We start from the raw sequence: 23,495 nt of genomic DNA on the forward strand, positions 1-23,495 counted from the left end.
CAACAGGCATCCACAGCTTCTTTGGGCAATCTGTTCCAGCGCCTCACCACCCTCACAGTAGACTTTCCTCCTTATATCTAATCTAAACCTACCCTCTTTTAGTTTAAAGCCATTACTCCTTGTCCTATCACTACACTCTCTGACAAAATGTCGCTCCCCAGCTTTTCTGTATGCCCCATTTTGGTACAGGAAGACTGCTGTAAGGTTTTTGTGTTTTACATCATAAAACATACTGTACAATACCCGACAGTTTAGTCATCTTCAGTACCTTTAACCCCAATAGACAGGAAGTGTATATATCGGATTCCTGAGTCCCTGGCTGCTAGCCTAGTGAACCTTCCCTTATGTCAAATGCCATTTTGATACCAAAGAATGGTAATGCATTCTGTCAGAGGATCAGCTATATGCAGTAACAAGATGCTGTGGCAGTGCTTCGTTGCTGGAATTAAGAGGAGCTTTATTAATATCTTGCAAAGCTCTACTGAACGAACCAGATAGCAACTTTCAATATCTGGTAACAAACTTCCAAGGAAACAGCAAAAAGCATCTTATCAACCTCAGGTCAACAAACCAACCTTCAGCTCCCAATTGCAAACCTTCAAGTTATATGGCCTTTAAAGTAATTCCCCTTTCCCAATTTCTTCCCACTCCTACCAAAATGTGTGTTCCCTACACCACCCCCACCCCATATTATGTACTGGAAAATACTAGGCAACTTGAACAGGAGGTCACCAGCTACAGTAACTTATAGACAGCATCAGGAAAGGCATTTATAGCCTGTAAGTTATTTGCGTTTTTCCCCACTGTAGGATGTTGCACTGTAGTTTCCAATCTAGGACATAGCCCCAAGAGATCAGTTCCTTTTTCTTTATATCAGTGATTAGCCCTTGGGCTAATCAGTAGAGTAAATCCAGAAACACTTTTCTTATATATTTCCCCAGTAATTTGAACCTTACGGCTATTGTTTTATAGAAGACATACATTAAATGTTTAAGTTATAAACAATTTCATGGCTTTTTATGAAAGCACTTCAAAATTTATTTTTTTTTAAATGTTTATTTTCCACAAGGAAAAACAAGAAAATAAGTTGCTTTCCACATAGTTCTCATTAAAAAAAAAGTCTGTAAGGACAATCATCACCAAAACGTAGAGTACAAACATCCATAGAACATAATCAATAAAGCAAACATTTAATATTGCACTTTTTCCTCTAATTCTTAGATTTCACTTTTTTTCATCTTAATTCAGATCAAGTTTCTATATCAAATATTGGGCTATGAACCTGTTACGCCTCTGAACAAGTAACAAAATAGCTTAATAGTTTTTTTTTTTAAACTCTGATCACAGACTGTGATGCAGTGTCACTTACTAGAACATCAGTCAATTCCAATTCACATGCAATTTCCCATTAGAATGTAATAAGTCCTTCAACGCTAGGCATATTAGGAACTGTTCACTAGTCTGTTAAAACAAAGAAAAAAAGTTAAGCCACCTAACATTCTATGCCCTTTCTTGCTAACAATCTAATCAGCCTTTAAAATTTTGTCTGGTTGGAGAGGGTACAGGAAATGGAGATTCACAAGGTCAGACAAAGAGTATGTTACCCAACTTCCTTATTGCCCCTTATTCTCATTTATCAAAGCCCAAACCTTTGAACTGAATCACTGAAAAGGTGACTTTTTAATCACCCTGTTGTCATTCTTGAATCTTTCATATTTTCATAAAGGCCACTTATGGAAAAGCCCATTATGTCATATTTATTTGAAGCTTTAAGAACAAGGCAGAGCACAATACAGAAATACCAGCTTTCCCTTTCCCCCTCCCTTCTAAGCTGTTTTACTGCACAAGGAGAAGCATGATTGACTAATTTTTAAGTAGCCAGTATCAGAAGAATATCTTTTTGGCAATAGTTACATGATTTATGAAAAGATAACTTTTTACACATCTCTAGCATAAGTGCTGGCAAATATGTTATCACATGGAATGGCTTCATCATTTTTCATCTTCATCAAAGATTATCAAGGGGCTGGAGCACCTCTCCTACGAGGACAGGCTGAGGGAGTTGGGGTTGTTCAGCCTGGAGAAGCGAAGGCTCTGGGAAGCCCTCACTAGGGCCTTTCAGTACTTAAAGGGGTCCTATAAAAAGGATAGAGAGGGACTATTTACTCGGGTAGATAATGATAGGACAAGGGGGAATGGTTTTTAACTACAAGAGGGGAGATGTAGATCAGATGTTAGGAGGAAATTCTTGACTGTGAGGGTAGTGAGGCACTGAAACACGTTGCCCAGAGAAGTTGTGGATGCCCCATCCCTGGAGGCATTCAAGGCCAGGTTGGATGGGGCTTTGGCCAACCTGATCTAGTGGGTGGCATCCCTGCCTATGGCAGGTGGGGTTGGAACTACATGATCTTTAAGGTCCCTTCCAACCCAAACCATTCATTCGTGTTTGTAGGGAGAAAATTCGCGGGGCCAAAGCCCAACTAGAGTTGAAGCTGGCCATGTCTGTGGGAGACAATAAAAAAGGTTTTTTTTGATATGTGAACAGAAAAAGGAGAACCAAAGAAAACATAGGTCCGCTACTTGACGGGGAAGGTCTCCTCACAGACAGTGACATAGGCAAAGCAGAGACGTTTAATGCTTTCTTCACCTCTGTCTTCAATGCTGATGATGGGCTTCGGGACCCTGGGTGCCCTGAGCGGGAGGACCATGACGGTGGGAATGACAAACTCCCAACCAACCCTGAACGTGTGCGGGATTTGCTGCTCCACCTGGATCCATACAAGTCCATGGGTCCAGATGGGATTCATCCCAGGGTGCTCAGAAAGCTGGCTGACGTCATCGCGGGACCTCTCTCAATTATTTTTCAATGGTCTTGGGAATCTGGAGAGGTCCCAGTAGACTGGAAGCTGGCAAATGTTGTGCCAGTTTTCAAGAAGGGTAAGAAAGAAGACCCCAGCAATTACAGGCCTGTCAGTCTCACGTCAGTGCCTGGTAAAATTATGGAGAAGATGATCCTTGAAGTTATTGAAGCACACCTAGGGGACAATGCAGTCACTGGTCCCAGCCAACATGGGTTCACGAGGGGTAGGTCCTGCCTAACAAATTTGATTTCCTTTTATGATAAGATCACCCATCTAGTCGATCAAGGGAAACCAGCTGATGTGATCTTTTTGGATTTCAGCAAAGCTTTTGACACGGTTTCCCATAGGATCCTACTGGACAAAATGTCCAGCATACAGCTGAACAAAACCATCATACGATGGGTGAGCAATTGGTTGACGGGCAGGGCTCAAAGGGTTGTGGTAAATGGGGCCACATCTGGCTGGCGGCTGGTCACTAGTGGGGTCCCTCAAGGCTCCATTTTAAGGCCAGTCCTCTTCAATGTTTTTATAAATGATTTGGATGTAGGACTAGAAGGTGTTTTGAGCAAATTTGCCAACGACACCAAACTTGGAGGAGTTGTGGACTCGGCTGAGGGTGGAAAGGCCTTGCAGAGAGGTCTGGACAGACTGGAGCGCTGGGCGATCACCAACCGCATGAAGTTTAACAAAAGCAAGTGCCGGGTCTTGCACCTGGGACGGGGCAACCCTGGCTATACGTACAGACTGGGTGACGAGATGATGGACAGCAGCCCCACAGAGAAGGATCTGGGGGTTGTGGTTGACAGCAAGTTGAATATGAGCCAGCAGTGCGCCCCGGCAGCCAGGAGGGCCAACCGTATCCTGGGATGCATCAAGCACGGCATCGCTAGTCGGTCGAGGGAAGTGATTATCCCGCTCTACTCTGCGCTGGTGCGGCCTCACCTCGAGTACTGTGTGCAGTTCTGGGCACCACAGTACAAAAAGGACATTAAACTGTTGGAGAGTGTCCAGAGGAGGGCGACGAAGATGGTGAAGGGCCTAGAGGGGAAGACATATGAGGAGCGGCTGAGGTCACTGGGCCTGTTCAGCCTGGAGAAGAGGAGGCTGAGGGGGGACCTCATTGCAGTCTACAACTTCCTCGCGAGGGGGAGCGGAGAGGCAGGTGACCTATTCACTGTAAACACCAGTGATAGGACCCGCGGGAATGGTGTTAAGCTGAGGCGGGGGAAGTTTAGGCTGGACATGAGGAAGAGGTTCTTCACCGAGAGGGTGGTTGCACACTGGAACAGGCTCCCCAGGGACGTAGTCACTGCACCAAGCCTGTCTGAATTTAAAAAGCAATTGGACTGTGCACTTAGTCACATGGTCTAAACTTTGGGCAGACCTGTGTGGTGCCAGGAGTTGGACTAGATGATCCTTATGGGTCCCTTCCAACTCGGGATATTCTATGATTCTATTCTATGATTTTATGATTTTATACTGTAAATTTTGAGCACATCCCTATCCAAAGTCCCTCCTCTCAAACAGGAGCAAAACAGCAACATAAAACAATAGAATCAGTCCAGCAGTGCAATGTAACAAAAATAGCATTCCAACAGTTTGGCAAGCAATAAGTTCACCTGAGATTAAGTGATCTTCAGGCAATCTGTAAGAAAATGTTGCTTTCCAACAGTAGTACAAAGGCAACAAGTTCTTAAAAGAAATCAAGAAGGTATGCATACAGTCTTGTCAAACTCTTATTTTCCTTCTGTTATCTCTTCCTCCACTCCCACATATCTGTTGCTCATCTACTACAGTGGGCTGCAAAACATACATCAAGGATTGACTTGATAGCATGTGATGTTTGTAAATAAATCTCCAATAGGATCCAAGCTGAAGAGGTGATACATGATCAGCCTACTAGGACAACTCTGACCAGGTGCATGCTCAGAAAAAGAATCAGTCAATTTGTCAGTCTTCATTGCCTTTTTTTTTTTTTTGGTCAAAGCTTTCTTTTGCTCTGTTGTGCAGATCACAGACCAGTAAGGTGAGGTAATAACAGCAGTACATCATAAATGATAAAAAGCTGTAGCGACACTTAACCACATAACACAAGCAGTAATCCTGTGCAAATTTTCAAATGTTAAGAGGAAGCCATCCTTCTCTTACAAGATCGTTTAAGTGTTTTGACACACAACTGTAGGCTAGTAAGGCTGCTCCTAGTACGTGCTGATATTGATGGGGGGGGCATGCACAGCATGAAAGCACTCATGCATTCAAATATGTGGAGCAGTCCTATGATGCGCTGTAGGTGTCAAAGCATGACCATAGCTTGTTTTCATTTATTCATCATATAGGCAAGAATAATACATCTTATTCTGAAAGCACATCTCCACTATGACACCTTGATCTTCAACACAAGTTTGATTCAAAACCCAAGTCAAATCAGCTTTTTATGGGTTCCTTTAATGAGAGAGGCAAGATAGTCTTTCAGCTGTAGGCAGATCTGGATCAATCTAACCAAAAGGAAAAGAGGAGAGAAGGAAAAAAGAAACCACAACAATCCAGAGCGTTTTAGAATCAACTGCAAGAAATAAAATCAAAATTCACAAGATTAAGATAATATGGACTAGATGATCTTTCAAGGTCCCTTCCAATCCCCAACATTCTGTGATTCCCAGTCTAAAATTTACCAGGGGACAGTATTTCTGTGAATACTGTGTCCTATAACACTGCTTTTTCTTGAAAAAATAAAGGTGAAAAGCTTTGAAAGTTGTATCTCATTCCAGATTATTCAGTGATGCATTTTTAGCTCTGTAAAGGTCAAAAGCATTGAAGAACTCTGTATTTCAGCAAACTCCAGGTCAGAAATAAATGCCAATATGTTACTTTCATACATGAAGCTTCTGAAAGCTCTACATCCACAGTACTTAAACACACACTCAGGCTAAATATTTTAGTGCTTGCTATAAAATGTTAGGAAGCAGTAGAAGTGAAAGAGCTAAAAGCCTTATTTATTACAGAAATAAGAAACAAGTTACTGCTGAAATGGTAAACAACACTTTGAAAAATTCCAGAAAGTACTGACTAGAAAGAGTGCTGTCAAGGAAAGGTGGCTTCCCTATCCACAGCTCCAGAAAATAGCATAGAAGAACCAAGGCACTTTACAGAGCACCTTTTAAATGTAAGGTTGCAGAGGTCACATTTACAAAAAAGCGAGGGTTACCCATGCTGTAAAACAGGCATGGAAAAAAATCTTGATGTAATTCACATGCATCTTGCAAACCACCACCACCACCCGCCAAAAAAAAAAAAGAAAAAACAGAACAGATTATTCTCTGTTCATCATTTAAATGGTTTCTCTTGATCTACAGAAGGAGAAACAGTTTTGCCAGATGTACCTACTTCTGAATATAAGGGTGGAGGCAGAAAATGGAACTCCTGGACATACGCAAATAAAGGTCCCTGAAGCACTCTCTCAAAATCATCACAAGAAGATATAGGTGCAAGGCTAGACCGTCTGTGTTCCTCTGTGACCACTTCTGCATAGCTAGGAGGTGCTGAAGGGAGACGTTCAAACAAGTTCTTGTGCATGTTAAAATATATAACGTGACATATGCTAAACTTTAAACCACCATCAGGTAGGTAACTTAAAAATTGTTTAAAAAGGGGAGATTAGGCTATTTCCTTTTATTCCAAGATAAGCTTATGTTCAAAAAACCAGAATGACCACTGTTTATTGTGGCTTAATCATCCCCTTAAAATTTAAAGCATACCAAAGACAATGTATTTCTGTAAAGGTAGTAATGACAGAACACTGCAGTCCTCTGGACTCCAGAAATCCGACTCTGGGATTTATACTTAATTTTTTATTATTATTATTTTTTATTTTTTAAAGATATATGAAAACAGAGGGAAGGAGATAATGCATAGTTCCTTCTTTAGCCATAAGAGATTTACCATAGAAAAGAATATTAACTTTTCACAAAGTCTTGGCTACTAAGTTTGGTGAGCAATCACAGAAACTTCTATTATTGGTTGCAATTCCTTATAACCAAGGATGTGATCAGGATACTGAAGGTGAAAGCAATGAAGCTGTGCTCAGATAAAGTGGCATCCTGCACTTTTACTTCTGCCAGCTTCCAAGGCATCTGATTTTCACTGCCTTTCCTAGAGAGAGAAAGGCAGGGAGGGAAGAAACTTTGTTCTTTTACACAGGACAAACAGGAGACAAGAAAACATCCACAACAGATTTTGTGTGGGCTTTATTATGAAAGGATGTAATTCAAGTCTGTTCACAAGATGGCAGTGATTAAATAAGAATAGACTAGCAAATTGACTGGGATTTGTATTGTTAAGTTACCTTCCGGTCTTTCAGGCAGTATCAGACTAAGCCAACTCATGTTCATGCTACCCTGGCTGCTCACACTTGATGTTCTGCTACCAAATGGATGCAGAGGAATGGTACCAATGACCAGTGGTAAGTTGTATTGGAAAGAGTGTAACCTGAGCATGACATAAATGGTATGGAATAAGGGGTGGATATCTGTCCTGGTTCCAGTTAGGACAGAATTAATTTTTCCTCATAGTAGCTGGTAGCGTGGTATGTTTTGGATTAGGATGAGAAGAGCGCTGATAACATGCTGATGTTTTAATTGTTGCAGAGCAGTGTTTACACCAGGCCAAGGACTTTTCAGCTTCTCGCTCTGTCCTGCCAGCGAGCAGGCTAGGGGTGCAGCAGGAGCTGGGAGGGGACAGACCCAGGACAGCTGACCCAAACTGGCCAAAGGGGTATTCCATACCATCTGACGTCATGCTAAACAATATATAGGGGTGGCTGGCCGGGGTGGGGGGGCCGGCTGCTCGGGGATAGGCTGGGCATCGGTCAGCGGGTGGTGAGCAATTGCATTGTGCATCACTTGTTTTTTACACATTATTATTATTAATACTATTATCATTATCACTATTATTATTATTGTTATTATTATATTCCTGTCTTAATAAACTGTCTTTATCTCAACTCACAGGCTTCACTTTCCCGTTTCTCTCCCCCATCCCAGAGAGGGAGGGGGGAGGGTGAGCGAACGGCTGTGTGGTGTTTAGCTGCCAGCCGGGTTAAACCACAACACCCACCGAATGGTCCATCCGTCAAATCCATGTCTCTCCATTTTAGAGATAAGGATATCATGTGGAATAGTGTCAAAATCACAGAATCACAGAATCACAGAAGCACAGAATGGTTGAGATTGGAAGGGACCTCCAGAGATCATCTAGTCCAACCCCCCTGCTCAGACAGGGTCACCTAGAGCATGTTACACAGGATTCCATCCAGGCAGGTTTTGAATATCTCCAAAGAAGGAGACTCCACAAACTCTCCGTGCAGCCTGTTCCAGTGCTCTGTCACCCGAACCATAAAGAAGTTCTTCCTCATATGGCAATGAAACCTCCTGTGGTTCAATTTATACCCGTTACCCCATGTCCAATCACTGGCCACCACTGAGAAGTGTTTGGCCCCATCCTCTTTACATTGTCCCCTCAAGTATTTGTAGAGGTTGATAACCCTCTCAATCTCCTCTTCTCTAGGCTAAACAGGCCCAGCTCACTTAGTCTTTCCTCATAGGACAGATGCTCCAATCCCTTAATCATCTTCATGGCTCTATGCTGAACCCTCTCTAGAAGTTCTATGTCCCTCTTGTACTGGGGAGCCCAGAAGTGCACACAATATTACAGGTGTGGCCTCACCAGAACTGAGTAGAGGGGGAGGATTACCTCTCTTGACCTGCTGTCCACACTCCTCCTGATGCAGGCTAGGATCCCATTGGCCTTCTTGGCCACAAGGGCACATTGCTGGCTCATGGTTAACTTGTTGTCCACCATGATCCCCAGGTCCCTCTCCGCAGAGCTGCTCTCCAGCAGGTCAGCCCCCAACCTGTACAGGTGCCTGGGGTTGTTCCTCCCCAGGTGCAGGACCCTGAACTTGCCCTTGTTGAACCTCGGGAGGTTCCTCTCCATCCAACTCTCCAGCCTGTCCAGGTCCCTCTGAATGGCCGCACAGGCCTCTGGTGTGTCAGCCACTCTGCCAAGCTTTGTATTGTTCGCAAACTTGCTGAAGGTGCACTCTGTCCCTTCATCCAGGTCACTGATGAATAAGTTGAATAGCACTGGACCCAGTACCGACCCCTGGGGGGCACCACTAGCCACAGGCCTCCAACTAGACTCAGCACCGTTGAGCACAACCATCTGAGCTCTGCCATCCAGCCAGTTCTCAATCCAACCCACTGTCCACTCATGGATTCCACCCTTCCAGAGCTTGTCTATGAAGATGTTATGGGAGACAGTGTCAAAAGCCTTGCTGAAGTCAAGGTAGTTAACATCCCCTGCTCTCCCCTCGTCCATCCAGCCAGTAGAAGGCTATCAGGTTGGTTAAACATGACTTCCCCTTGATGAATCCATGCTGACTATTCCTGATCACCTTCTTTTCCTCCACGTGCTTAGAGATGGTCTCCAGGATGAGCTGCTCCATCACCTTTCCAAGGATGGAGGTGAGGTTGACTGGCCTGTACTTTCCTGGGTCTTCCTTCTTGCCCTTCTTGAAGACTGGAGTAATGCTGGCTTTCTTACAGTCCTCAGGCACCTCTCCTGTTCTCCAAGACCTTTCAAAATACTTTGCACAAGTCCAGGTAGATGATGTCAGTTGCTCTTCCCCTATCCACAAATGCTGTAACCCCGTTGTAGAAGGCCACCAGATTTGTCAGGCACAATCTGCCTTTAGTGAAGCCATGTTGACTGTCACCAATCCCCTCCTTATTTTCCATGTGTGCACCCTCATTGAGTGCACTCTCAGTAAGTTTGCGGATGACACCAGGTTGGGGGGGAGGGGGGAGTGTTGATCTGACGGACAGTAGGAAGGCCCTGCAGACGGACCTGGACAGGATGGGTCGATGGGCAGAGGCCAATGGGATGAGGTTCAACATGGCTGAGCACTGAGTCCTGCACTTTGGTCAGAACAACCCCATGCAGCGCTACGGGCTTGGGGCAGAGTGGCTGGAAAGCTGTGCAGAGGATAAGGACCTGGGGTGTTGGTCGATGCTCACCTGAACATGAGCCGGCAGTGTGCTCAGGTGGCCAATGGCATCCTGGCTTGTATCAGGAATAGTGTAGCCAGCAGGACCAGGGAGGTGATTGCCCCCCTGTACTCTGCTCTGGTGAGGCTGCACCTTTTGTACTGTGTTCTGTTTTGGGCCCCTCACTACAAGAAAGGCATCGAGGCCCTGGAGCGTGTCCAGAGAAGGGCTGTGAAGCTGGTGAAAGGTCTAGAGAACAAGTCTTATGAGGTGCGGCTGAGGGAGCTAGGGTTGTTTATACGGGAGAAGAGGAGGCTCAGGGGAGACGTTATCGCTCTCTACAACTACCTGAAAGAAAGTTGTGGGGAGCTGGGGGTCGACCTCTTCTCGCAGATAACTAGTGATAGGACAAGAGGGAATGGCCTCAGGTTGCACCAAGGGAGGTTCATATTGGAAATGAGGAGAAATTTCTTCTGAGGAAGAGTAGTCAGGCATTGGAATGGGTTGCCCAGGAAGGTGGTGGAGTCACCATCCGTGGGGGTGTTTAAGGAAAGGCTGGACTTGGTGCTTAGGGACATGGTTTAGTGGGTGATATTGGTGGTAGGGGGATGGTTGGACCAGATGATCTTGGAGGTCTTTTCCAACGTTAATGATTCTATGAATCTATGTGCCTTAGCATTGTTTCCAGGAGGATCTGTTCCATGACCTTGCCAGGCACAGAGGTGAGACTGACCAGCCTGTAGTTCCACAGGTCTTCCTTTTCTCCCTTTTTAAAAGTGGGGGTTATGTTTCCCCTCTCCTAGTCAGTGGACTGCCACAACTTCTCAAATATGATCGACAGTGGCTTAGCAACTACATCCGCCAGTTCCCTTAGGATCTCTGGATGCATCACATCAGGTCCCATGGACTTGAGAACCTTCCGGTTCCTTAGATGGTCTCGGAATTGGGTCTGTTTATCAGGAAAAATTATTAGTGAAATGTATGATGCAGTTAAACAGCATTGCAAAGAATTATAAAGCAGTCCAGGTTGGAAGGGACCTCAAAGGTCATCAGTGCTAACCTTTTTGTGGGAAAAGGGATCCTAGATGAGATCATATTTATCAGGGACTGTAGAGATAGGACAAGAAGTAATGGCTTAGCTGGTCAAGGGAAGTGATTGTCCCACTCTGCTCTGCACAGGTGTGGCCTCATCTTGTGTACTGTGTGCAGTTTTGGGCGCCACAGTATAGCAAAGATATAAAACTGTTAGAGAATGTCCAAAGGAGGGCTACAAAATGATCAAGGGTCTGGAGGGGAAGATGTATGAGGAGCGGCTGAAGTCACTTGGTTTGTTCAGCCTGGAGAAGAGGAGACTGAGGGGAAAACTCATGGTGGTCTACAGCTTCCTCACAAGGGGGAGCGGAAGGGCAGGCACTGATCTCTTCTCACTGGTGACCAGAGATAGGACCTGAGGAAACGGCTTGAAGCTGTGACAGGGGTGGTTCAGGCTGGATGCAGGGAAAAGGTTTTTCACCAACAGGGTGGTTGGGCACTGGAACAGGCTCCCCAGTGAAGTGGTCATGGCACCGAGCCTGCCAGAGTTCAAGAAGCGTTTGGACAATGCTCTCAGACCCATGGTCTGATTTTTTGGGTGGTCCTTTGGGGACCCAGGAGTTGGACTCGATGATCCTTGTGAGTCCCTTCCAACTCGGGATATTGTATGATTCTACGATGAAATTCTTTACTGTGAGGGTGGTGAGGCACTGGAAGAGGTTGCCCTGAGAAGTTGTGGATGCCACATCCCTGGAAGTGTTCAAGGCCAGGTTGGATGGGGCTTTGAGCAACCTGGTCTAGCGGGAGGTGTCCCTGCCCACGGCGGGGGGGTGGAATTAGATGATCTTTAAGGTCCCTTCCAACCCAGACCATTCTATGATTCTATGATCTATCACACTGTCCAGTTGCATCTTGACAAACTTCAGTGATGGAGAATTTACCACATCCCTGGGGAGACTGTTTCAGTGATTAGTTGTTCTCACTGTTAAAAATTCCTTTCTAATATCAAGATGAAACCCAGAATCAGAGAATATCCTGAGTTGGAAAGGACCCACCAGGATCACCGAGTCCAAATCCTGGGTCTGCATAGGACCACCCAAAAATCAGACCATATGTCAGAGAGCTATGTTTTAAGAAGCAACTCAGGAAAATATTTGCAAGCATTACTTTGTAGAAATCCCCCATCATAGGCAGGCCTCTTTTTTTTTTCTGGATAATTGGAAAAAGTACCAACTGCGGCTGGCCAAAAATGGGAAAATTTGTTTAATTTAGTAAAGACGTAAACTAATAATTCTATTTTTGTTTCACCTTTTTTTCCTTTTCCTGATTTTAAGTATTTTTATTTTGAAAAAAAAAATCCCCAAAATTTACTCTGTCACACAACTTCCTAATAAATATTACCATAAAATAAATTAGCAATGAGGAAAAACTTTTTTTAAAAAAAGAATCTCTAAGTTTTTCTAAGTCAAAATGTTTGTGAAAACTTTTTAGTACCCCTATAATGAATAAAAAAATACTGTATAGGAAAAAAGCCACATTTCTTTGTTTAAAAACAATTCAAACACACTGTACTTGAGTCAGGAGTAAAGCTGATTATTATATGATGATTCTAGCATAAGACCCGAGCCACTGTGTATTACTGGCAATAGAATCTTTTCCCGGAGAATGGCCTTTTTATCTCTTCACAAGTGTCGGGATGGACAGTAACGAACTTGTTTAGGAGTTCATATCCCAGACAGAGAAGTTATGTTCAACATATTTTCACATTGTATTTCTTGCTTTCAGCAAATACAAGTACAGGAGAGTATACAAAATGCTCTGTGCATCCTTGGCATAGACATATCTCAGGAGAGGACATTTCAAGGACCCAAAAGGGTTCCGCTGGGCTTTTGGCATAGCTGCCTTAGAGACAGAGGACATTAAACAGTTGTCTACCTTGCCTGGTCTCTCAGAGGACCCTTCTGTTGTGGGGTTGCTGGGGGTCGAAGAACAGCAAGTGCCGATCGCTACCACAACTGTGCACCGGCGGCAATATCGCACCAACCGAGACTCCCTGATTCCCATCCATAAGCTAATTCGACAACTGGAGAGCCAAGGAGTGATCAGCAAGACTCATTCACCTTTTAATAGTCCCATACGGCCAGTGCGAAAGTCTAATGGTGAGTGGAGACTAACAGTGGACTATCGTGGCCTGAACGAAGTCACGCCACCACTGAGTGCTGCAGTGCCGGACATGCTAGAACTCCAGTATGAACTGGAATCAAAGGCAGCCAAGTGGTATGCCACAATTGATATCGCTAATGCATTTTTCTCCATCCCTCTAGCAGCACAGTGCAGGCCACAGTTTGCTTTCACTTGGAGGGGTGTCCAATACACCTGGAATCGGCTGCCCCAGGGGTGGAAACATAGCTCTACCATTTGCCATGGACTGATCCAGTCTGCGCTGGAGCAGGGGGAAGCTCCTGAACACCTGCAGTACATCGATGACATCATTGTGTGGGGTGACACTGCAGAGGAATTTTCTGAGAAAGGGAAGAAAATAATCCAAATCCTTCTGAAGGCCAGTTTTGCCATAAAACAAAATAAAGTCAAAGGACCTGCACAGGAGATCCCGTTCTCAGGAATAAAATGGCAAGATGGACGTCGTCAAATCCCAATGGATGCGATCAACAAGATAACAGCTACGTCTCCACCAGTTAGGAAAAAAGAAACAAGCTTTCCTAGGTGTCATGGGTTTTTGGAGAATGCACATTCCGAATTACAGTCTGATTGTAAACCCGCTCTACCAAGTAACCCGTAAGAAGAATGATTTCGAATGGGGCCCCGAGCAATGACAATCCTTTGAACAAATTAAGCAGGAAATAGTTCATGCAGTAGCCCTCGGGCCAGTCCGAACAGGACCAGATGTAAAGAATGTGCTCTACACTGCAGCCGGGGAGAATGGTCCCACCTGGAGCTTCTGGCAGAACAAGCCTGGGGAAACTTGAGGTCAACCCCTGGGGTTTTGGAGTCGGGGATACAGAGGATCTGAGGCCCGCTACAATCCAACCGAAAAGGAGATATTGGCAGCATATGAGGGAGTTCAATCTGCTTCAGAAGTGGTCGGTACTGAAGCGCAGCTCATCCTGGCACCCTGACTGATGGTACTAGGCTGGATGTTCAAAGGAAGGGTCCCCTCTACACATCATGCAACTGATGCTACATGTAGGAAGTGGGTTGCACTGATTATTCAGTGGGCTCAAATAGGAAACCCCAGTCGCTCAGGAATTTTGGAAGTGATCACGGACTGGCCAGAAGGCAAAGATTTTGGAATATCACCAGAGGAGGAGGTGACACGTGCTGAAGAGGCCCTGCTACAAAACAAGATACCAGAAAGTGAGAAGAAATATGCCGTCTTCACTGGTGGGTCCTGCCGTATTGTGGGAAAGCATCGGAGGTGGAAGGCTGCTGTGTGGAGTCCTACACGATGAGTTGCAGGAGCTGATGAGGGAGAAGGTGAATCGAGTCAGTTTGCAGAAGTGAAGGCCATTCAGCCGGCTTTAGATATTGCTGAACGAGAAAAGTGGCCAGTTCTCTATCTCTATACTGATTCATGGATGGTAGCAAATGCCCTGTGGGGGTGGTTACAGCAATGGAAGCAGAACAACTGGCAGCGCAGGGGCAAACCCATCTGGGCTGCTGCATTGTGGCAAGATATTGCTGCCCGGGTAGAGAACCTGGTTGTAAAGGTATGCCACGTACATGCTCACATACCCAAGAACTGGGCCACGGAAAACATTAAAACAACCAGCAGGTGGATCAGGCTGCTAAGATTGAAGTGGCTCAGGTAGATCTGGACTGGCAACATGAGGGTGAATTATTTATGGCTTGGTGAGCCCATGACACCTCAGGCAATCAAGGCAGAGATGCAACATAGAGATGGGCTCGTGGACCCATTCTAATTCTAAAGGCAGGTGGACCTGACCATGGACACTATTGCACAGGTTATTCATGATTGTGAAACATGTGCTGCAATCAAGCAAGCCAAACAGTCAAAGCCTCTTTGGTATGGAGGACGATGGCTGAAATATAATATGGAGAGGCCTGGCAGACTGATTACATCACACTCCCTCAAACCCGCAACGGTAAGCGCCACGTGCTTACAATGCAGGAAGCAACCACCGGATGGCTGGAAACATATCCTGTGCCCTATTCCACTGCCTGGAACACTATCCTGGGCCTTGAGAAGCAAGTCCTATGGCATCATGGCACCCCAGAAAGAATTGAGTCAGACAATGGGACTCATTTCTGAAACAACTTCATAGACACTTGGGCCAAAGAACATGGTATTGAGTGGGTGTATCACATCCCCTATCATGCACCAGCCTCTGGAAAAGTTGAACGATACAATGGACTGTTAAAGACTACACTGAAAGCAGTGGGTGCTGGGACATTCAAATATTGGGATACACATTTGGCAAAGGCCACCTGGTTAGTCAACACTAGGGGATCTGCCAACTGAAACGGACTTGCCCAATCAAACCTGTTACGCACTGTAGAAAGGGTAAAGTCGCTATAGTACATGTAAGAAACATGCTGGGTAAGACAGTCTGGGTTACTCCTGCCTCAGGAAAAGGCAAACCCATTCGTGGAATTGCTTTTGCTCAGGGACCTGGATGCACTTGGTGGGTAATGAAAAGGAATGGGGAGGTCCGATGTGTACCTCGAAGGGATTTAATATTGGGTGAGAATAGCCCATGAGTTGAATTGTATTATGTTAATTATTATATAATACTGTACGTCATCAATACCATGATTGCTATATATCAGTGGCCTATTAATGGTATTACAGTAACAGGCACACAGATAATGATGAATGAATTTTGATAGAATTGTACAAGCACAGAGATGTGATGGAACGAGAACAGGCTTCAACATGTGACGATCCAATATCACACACCATCTCTTCTGCCCTGAAAGACTGCTGGGACAGATGGAGCCCAAAGTCAGTCATGGACTACACACACTCAGTGGACATTTTATATACATATATGAAAAGTGGTGATTAATTGTAATGTATTGGAAAGTGTGTAACCATGACATAAATGGTATGGAATAAGGGGTGGATATATTGTCCTGGTTTCAACTAGGATAGAGTTAATTTTCCTCCTAGTAGCTGGTAGGGTGCTATGTTTTGGATTAGGATGAGAAGAGCGCTGATAACATGCTGATGTTTTAATTGTTGCAGAGCAGTGTTTACACCAGGCCAAGGACTTTTCGGCTTCTCGCTCTGTCCTGCCAGCGAGCAGGCTGGGGGTGCAGCAGGAGCTGGGAGGGGACAGACCCAGGACAGCTGACCCAAACTGGCCAAAGGGGTATTCCATACCATCTGACGTCATGCTAAACAACATATAGGGGTGGCTAGCTGGGGTAGGGGGGCTGGCTGCTCAGGGATAGGCTGGGCATCGGTCAGTGGGTGGTAAGCAATTGCACTGTGTATCACTTGTTTTGTACACATTATTAGTAGTAGTACTATTATCATTATCGTTATTATTTTCCTTTCTTTTCTGTCCTAATAAACTGTCTTTATCTCAGCCCACGAGCTTTCAGATTTTTTTCTGATTCCCTCCCCTATCCCAGAGAGGGAGGGGGGAGGGTGAGCAAATAGCTGTGTGGTGCTTAGCTGCCAGCTAGGTTAAACCACAACAGTCAACTTGCTACCTTTTTCATTGTATTTTTGTTCTTTCATTTTTAGGTGCCTTGACCTAAGCCATTTGCAATTTTACAAAAAGCCTTATAAGTTGGCTTTCCAGTGCCATGAACAATATTGGAGACTGTCCAGAGAAGGGCTACAAAGATGGTGAAGGGCCTAGAGGGGAAGACATATGAGGAGTGGCTGAGGTCACTTGGTTTGTTCAGCCTCGAAAAGAGGAGGCTGAGGGGAGACCTCATCCCGGGCTACAACTTCCTCATGGGGGGGAGCGGAGGGGCAGGCACAGATCTATTCTCTCTGGTGACCAGCGATAGGACCCAAGGGAATGTAGTCAAGCTGTGACAAGGGAGGTTCAGGTTGGATATCAGGAAAAGGTTCTTCACCGAGAGGGTGGTCGCCCATTGGAACAGGCTCCCCAGGGAAGTAGTCACAGCACCAAGCCTGTCTGAGTTTAAGAAGCGTTTGGACTATGCTCTCAGTCATGTGGCCTGAATTTTTGGATAGACCTGTGTGGTGCCAGGAGTTGGACTTGATCATCCTTATGGGTCCCTTCCAACTCGGGATATAGTATTGTATTGTGTTCTGTTCTGTTCTGTTCTATTCTATTCTATTCTATTCTATTCTATTCTATTCTATTCTATTCTATTCTATTCTATTCTATTCTATTCTTTTCTATTCTTTTCTATGCTATGCTATGCTATGCTATGCTATTCCATTCCATTCCATTCCATTCCATTCCATTCCATTCCATTCCATTCCACAGAGAATGATACAATCCAAGGTAAAGAAAGCTTACTACACTTTTCATTACTTTATGCAAATATACACTGAATGTCATTTAAGATCTACAAGTAGCAACATTTTTACTTCTATGCTATGTCACATTTAGGTTGAAGTTCAAACATGAAACACAGGACTGGAAATAATTTTCTTTCGCAAAAAAAAAAAGGAAAAACTAAATTTGTTCTATTACATGTGAATTGCAACATCTGAAGGCTCATAATTTGACTTTGCTACCTAAAATACAGTAGTCCATATGATGTCATTAAAAGAATGTGCATTTAAATTCATATTTTAGTAAAAATTATAAATTTGATCAATAACCAACTTACATAGCTCCATTTGTATAGACTGTGTCACTTCCCTCCACGTACTGAACCTGGGGTGGGTAGACATGCTGTACTGGTTGCACAGTCTGTACTTGCTGTACCTGTAAACGCAAACACCAGAAATATGGGTTAGTTTACCTTATAAAAAAGAGTGACTAGTGCTTCAGTGCATCTAATAGCTTCTAAACAATCCTGAGTCATGGGATATACCTGTTCTCACAATTCCTAAATAACACAGAATGCAGTATTGTGCTGCAATTCTGTAATACGGAAAGTGGAGTACTAACACTGGAGACACATGCCCTTGTCAGAACAGGTCCTAAAAAAATTCAGTGTAATCCTAGAAGAGTCTATTAAATTCTGTCCAAGAGCAATTTTTCCTACTTGTTCTTCTCCACTATTAACTCATATACTTCAAAAGGAAAATCTAAACTTCACTGTTAACCTAATTAATTAATTAATTAACCAGATTAATATGAAAACCTGAATTCTGAAGAAAACACAACACTTTGAATAAGACTTTTCAAGTGTGTGTATTCGGCTTACATGGCAAAGACTTGGTAGCAGGGGGCTGCAGGGATGGCCTCTGCGAGAAGAGCCCAGGAGCTGCCCCATGTTAGATAAGAGCCAGTTTCAGCCAGCTCCAAAAGGGACCTGCTGCTGGCCAGAGGTGAGACACGAACAACTCTGGTTGCGCCTCTGTGAGAGCAGATTTAAGAAAAGGAAAAAACAGCTGTGCAACAGCAGTTGGGAGAGAGGAGCAAAAAAAATGGGAGAGAAACAATGAGGCAGACACCAAGGTCAGTGAAGAAGGAGGGGGAGGAGGTGATCCAGGTTCAGAAGCAGAAGTTCCCCTATGGCCTGTGGAGAGGACCATGGTGAAGCAGGTTGTCCCCCTGCAGCCCATGGTGTACTATGGCGGAGCAGATCTACGCACTGCAGCCCATGGAGTAGCCGACAGTGGAGCAGGTGGATGTGGCCTGAAGGAGGCTGCCACCCATGGAGAGCCCCCACAGGAGCAGACTCAAGGCCAGACCTGCAGCCGGTGGAGAGGAGCCCATGGTGGAGCACGTGATCTGGCAGAGGCCACTGCTTGTGGGGGACCAGTTCAGGGCTCCCCAGTACAAGAGGAACATAGAGCTACTAGAGCTACTAGAGCTACATATAACTACTAGAGTGAGTTCAGAGGAGGGCTGCGAAGATGATTAGAGGACTGGAGCACCTCTCGTACGAGGACAGGCTGAAAGAACTGGGCCTGTTTAGCCTGGAAAAGAGAAGAATGAGGGGAGACCTCATCAATGTATATAAATATCTGAAGGGAGGGTGTCAAGAGGATGGAGCCAGTCTCTTTTCGGTGGTGCCTAGCAACAGGATGAGAGGCAAGGGGCACAAACTGAAGCACAGGTGGTTCTGGCTGAATATGAAGGGGCACTTCATTACTGTGAGGGTGACAGAGCACTAAATAGAATACAGCCTTCTGCTCCGGTTAAGCAGGTTCATGGATTGATGCATAGTGCAGACCCTGAAAGCTGGAATGGTGATTTTTTGGTTTGACAGTGATGATGATGTCAAAGAGATTGCTGATTCTGAACCTCAATCGATTTCCTTGAGACCTTTGGTTAAGACTGAGACTACTGTTGATGATGATGATGAAATCTGCACTACTGTGCAAACGATTCCATGGTCACCAGCAGAGTTGGTGAAAATACACGAGAAGTTCTCAAGGCGGTCAGGGGAATCGGAAGAAGTTGAGTATGTGTGGTGAGTTTCTCTTGAAGGAGGAGATCAAATTATGTTGAGTGAGGAAGAGGCAGGAGGCTTTTGGGGACCTGGAGTATTTTTAACCACCACACCAGGAGACCCTAATTACTCTATAACAGCACGGGCTGCATACTGGGCAGGTGGTGTAGATCCCCAGGAGAGAGGGGAACCCCTGGAAATTAGAGCCACAAGCTATTCTGACCTGGCTGTAGCAGTACAGAAAGCAGCCTGCGTTCAGGCGATATATGAAAGAGATGAATTCGGGAAATCCCCGATGTTAGCTCCTATTGACCCAGCTCGATTAATCCCTCTCATCCGTGGACTCCCTGATTGTCTTAAAATGTTCATAGCAAATACCCAGGATCGCATACTAGCTGCTCATAGGGATGATGATAGTGGTTGTAGGCGAAATCCTAACTCCCCCATTCCCACCTGGAGTGAATTTGTACAAGACATAGATAAGTATGGATGCTGAATGGGCTGGATTAGTTCATCCAGTATTAAGTCCCAAGACGACGCTCAGCGAGTCCACCAAATCCACACTCAAAATCCCAGATACCCCAAATTCAAAAAGAGGTTCAAACCTAATAAGGAACAGGGTGAGTTGTGGTGTAAGGCCCTAGCTTTGGGTGGACCCCGACCATTCTTGTGTGGTGCCTCTATGGAGGACCTCCGTACATTAGTCCAATTTCTGGGTAAGAAAAATATTCCGGCTGGGGAGAATTGCCTAACTGGAAAACCCCCAACCCATAAGGAAACTGCAACTTCTGCACTGAGCCCAATTGAGGAGGCAGAAGCTCAGCAAAAAACCTCCTATCCCCGGGGAGGGCAGTGAGCCACCCTGCTCGGCAGGTATTAGCAATTCAATGGCTCTCTAATGAACACTCTGACCCTATCATTGCCATTCCCTTTGGACCCCGAAAGATATTGGTAAATTTTCTTATTGACACCGGGACCCAAATGTCCGTAATTACACACGAGACAGCACAAACCCTGAGCATAACACCTGGTCAATGCAGGGTTAAATTCACGGGAATCGATGGTGTGGAAAAACAATGCCCCACTGCAAGAATTTCACTCTGGCTGCCAGAGGAACAAAATTAGCCAGGGTCGAAGTATTAGTCAGTGCTGCATATACTATTTTAGGATTTGCCATACTGCGTGGCCATATGTGGAAACTCCCTGATGGAACTGTGTGGAGTTTCACGACACATCAAAGGGATTCAGGCACAGTGAGACTGAGTCTGTTACAAACATCCATACCCTTACCCCCCGCTAAAATCACTAATGTTCGGCAATATTTGTTGCCAGCAGCAGCACTTATGGGGATTGACGGGGTGGTAACAGAATTGGAAGAAAGAGGCATTATTAAAAGGACTCATTCACCTTACAATTCATTGGTGTGGCCGGTAAAGAAACCAACCAGGAAATGGCATTTTACAGTGGACTACAGACAGTTAAATGCTAACACCACACCTTTGACTGCCACAGTTCCAAACATGGCAGAGATAGTGAAAGCCTTCTGTGCATCTAACAGTAGCAATGGTGCTAACTGCTCCCAAATATCTCTACACATGGGAAATCAAAGATTGCTATTTCACCCTCTTTCTAACCCTGCCGGTTGAATACAACCGAGCATATTTTATTTTCTTTTGTGTTCACAGGAATCCTGAGTGAACTTCATGTGGACAGCTGGAGAATCGCAAACCAACAGTTTGGATTAATAATGCTATGCTTTACCCTGACCTTGATGCAATTACAGGCCTTAAAGGAAACTTAGCTACTGTGGTTATACACGGAGCTGAGGTGTTTCATCATGACATCTAACCATGCATTGTCACGGTATAGCGCAATCACTGGAACATCTCAAAACAAAAAGGACCTAAGTCTCTCTACTTTGGTTTTACATGGGAGTAAAATATTTTCAAAAGATGAATGGAGTTGGAATGATTCTCTAAGAATGGCTGAACTTCAAGCCACGTCTGGCCAGACAATACAAATGAGTTGCCGAATAACTAATGGATCTACTTACAATAGGCCGACTGAAATTAAGACAGTTTATGCTGATTCTACCAGACCACAAAATTATAGTACTGATTGTAACAAAATAACTGAACCAAATTTTGATTGCTGGTACAATTTTACTTTCACCAAATCTATAACTGTGTACTGTCTTTGGGGTTACAGAGCCACAGAATTACTATTCGAATTTATGATCAATACAGAAACATCTTCATCGACTGCAAAGGATAAGAAGCCTCTGCCCCCCCAGATATTTGAAAATGAACCAACTCAGCCTCCCATTGGTCTAACTTCTTTCATCTTCAACACAGGTCCTTACATAATTAAAAATGTGGGACAACAAGAAGTTCTTTTTAACCCTAGCTGGTCTCTAAAAAGGGTAGATGCAACTGGGTTATTGGGAACAGGATTAGGTATATTAAATAGCATTGATGCTGAGGTCCTAATGAGTAGAATAACTGCTACTACAGATGACCTAAGGAAACTGGAACGACCAATAAAATCATCCTTATTGGCCTTAGGAGCAAGTCAATGGCTTCTATCAGACATTTTACCCCACTGAAAACAAATTGAAGAAAACGATCATCAATTAATGCCCTTGGAAAAACTCAGGGCAATACCTCCCTTGCCTTGAGCTGCATCCAAACGCAGTTATGGATACAATCTGTAGCAGCAGCTATTATTAGAGAGGGAGAAGGAGGAACTTTGCCCACTGAAATTCGAAAATTGATTTGGGATAATGCTTCCGAATTTGAAAAGGAGTTTCAAGCATGGTGGCAATTCGTCAACTTTACCTATTATGCAGAAAATGATAAAGTTGTTGCCTTTATACTTACCATAAGTAATGCCACCATATACAATGTATATCCAATCATTGCATTAGGACTCAGTCATAATGGAACTATACTTTATCCTAAGGAGCATAAAGTATGGGCCCATCAAAAGGGAGGAAAGTGGCAAACAATTGATGTGAATGCATGCATTGTGCGTGAACAAAAAGGCTTCATCTGTGAGAGTAACACACTCGAAGCCCAAGACATTTGTCTTGACACTGAACAAAATATTTGCCACTTTGAGATACATCCTAATGAAACCCTTGAAACTGTACTTGTATATATTGGGAAAGGCTGTGTTTGCATGAGAACCCATTGTGATTCTATAGCCATAGATAACACAATTGTAGATACCAGTAATCACACTAATGTTTGTGTTTGTAATTTTATGCTTTATACTGACAATTAGTTTGTACGTTAAACTCTGGATTATGGTGAAACGTTTAGCATCCCTACACAATGTACATACACTCGATAAATCTCGTCCCGAGAATGTATGTGATATCCCCAAAATATTCCAAATGTCGTGAAGCTTGAGTGACTATAGTCACGGGGTGGATGTGGTGCAATTGCCTAAAGTAACTAGGAAAATAAAACTAACATTCACATTTTAAAGAAAATGTACAGCACTGAAGAGGCTTTCAGGGTAGGGTGTAGCTGCATTACCTGAGCATTCCCTAGGCTTCCAACCTTAGATGCTATCACAGTGGGGAAACCTGGTGTTCTGGCTCTAAAGAACAGTACGGAGCGTAGAGTGGATATGGAATATCCCTTTGGTTGGTTTAGGTCAGCTGCCCTGGTGATGTTTCTTTTCTCACCTCTTTGCCCACCCCTAGGGGAGTTAGAGAGAGTCCTGATGCTGTGCCAGCACTGCTCAGCAGCAGACACAACATTGGTGTGATACCATTGCTGTTCTAGCTACGAGTGCAGAGCACAGCACTGTATGGGCTGCTGCAGGGAAAGTTAACATCCCAGCCTGACCCAGTACAGAGGGTGTCAAGAGGACGGAGCCAGTCTCTTTTCAGTGGTGCCTAGCAACAGGATGAGAGGCAAGGGGCACAAACTGAAGCACAGGTGGTTCTGGCTGAATATGAAGGGGCACTTCATTACTGTGAGGGTGACAGAGCACTGGAACAGGTTGC

The 23,495-nt window shown here is 44.6% G+C and overlaps 1 protein-coding gene and 1 pseudogene across 18 annotated transcripts in view; one reads left to right on the forward strand and one right to left on the reverse strand.

The window, feature by feature from the left end:
• LOC310888710 (arrestin domain-containing protein 3-like) overlaps window positions 1–23,495 on the forward strand; it is a 494,161-nt pseudogene that overhangs the window by 193,290 nt on the left and 277,376 nt on the right. The window lies entirely within an intron of this gene.
• LOC310888706 (transcription factor RFX3-like) overlaps window positions 1–23,495 on the reverse strand; it is a 258,874-nt gene that overhangs the window by 124,045 nt on the left and 111,334 nt on the right. For 10 of the 17 annotated variants that reach the window (XM_083815661.1, XM_083815657.1, XM_083815658.1 and 7 more), the window contains one exon: window positions 17,741–17,838. In XM_083815661.1, coding sequence (XP_083671787.1) covers window positions 17,741–17,838 — 98 coding nt within the window. Of the gene's footprint in view, window positions 1–1,369; window positions 1,462–6,245; window positions 6,401–6,800; window positions 7,011–17,740; window positions 17,839–23,495 lie in introns of all 17 variants that reach the window. The other 7 variants (XM_083815664.1, XM_083815663.1, XM_083815665.1 and 4 more) reach the window with 3 other exon arrangements.

Source organism: Anser anser (genome assembly GCF_964211835.1).
Source record: "Anser anser genome assembly, chromosome: W".
Taxonomy (NCBI): Eukaryota; Metazoa; Chordata; class Aves; order Anseriformes; family Anatidae; genus Anser; species Anser anser.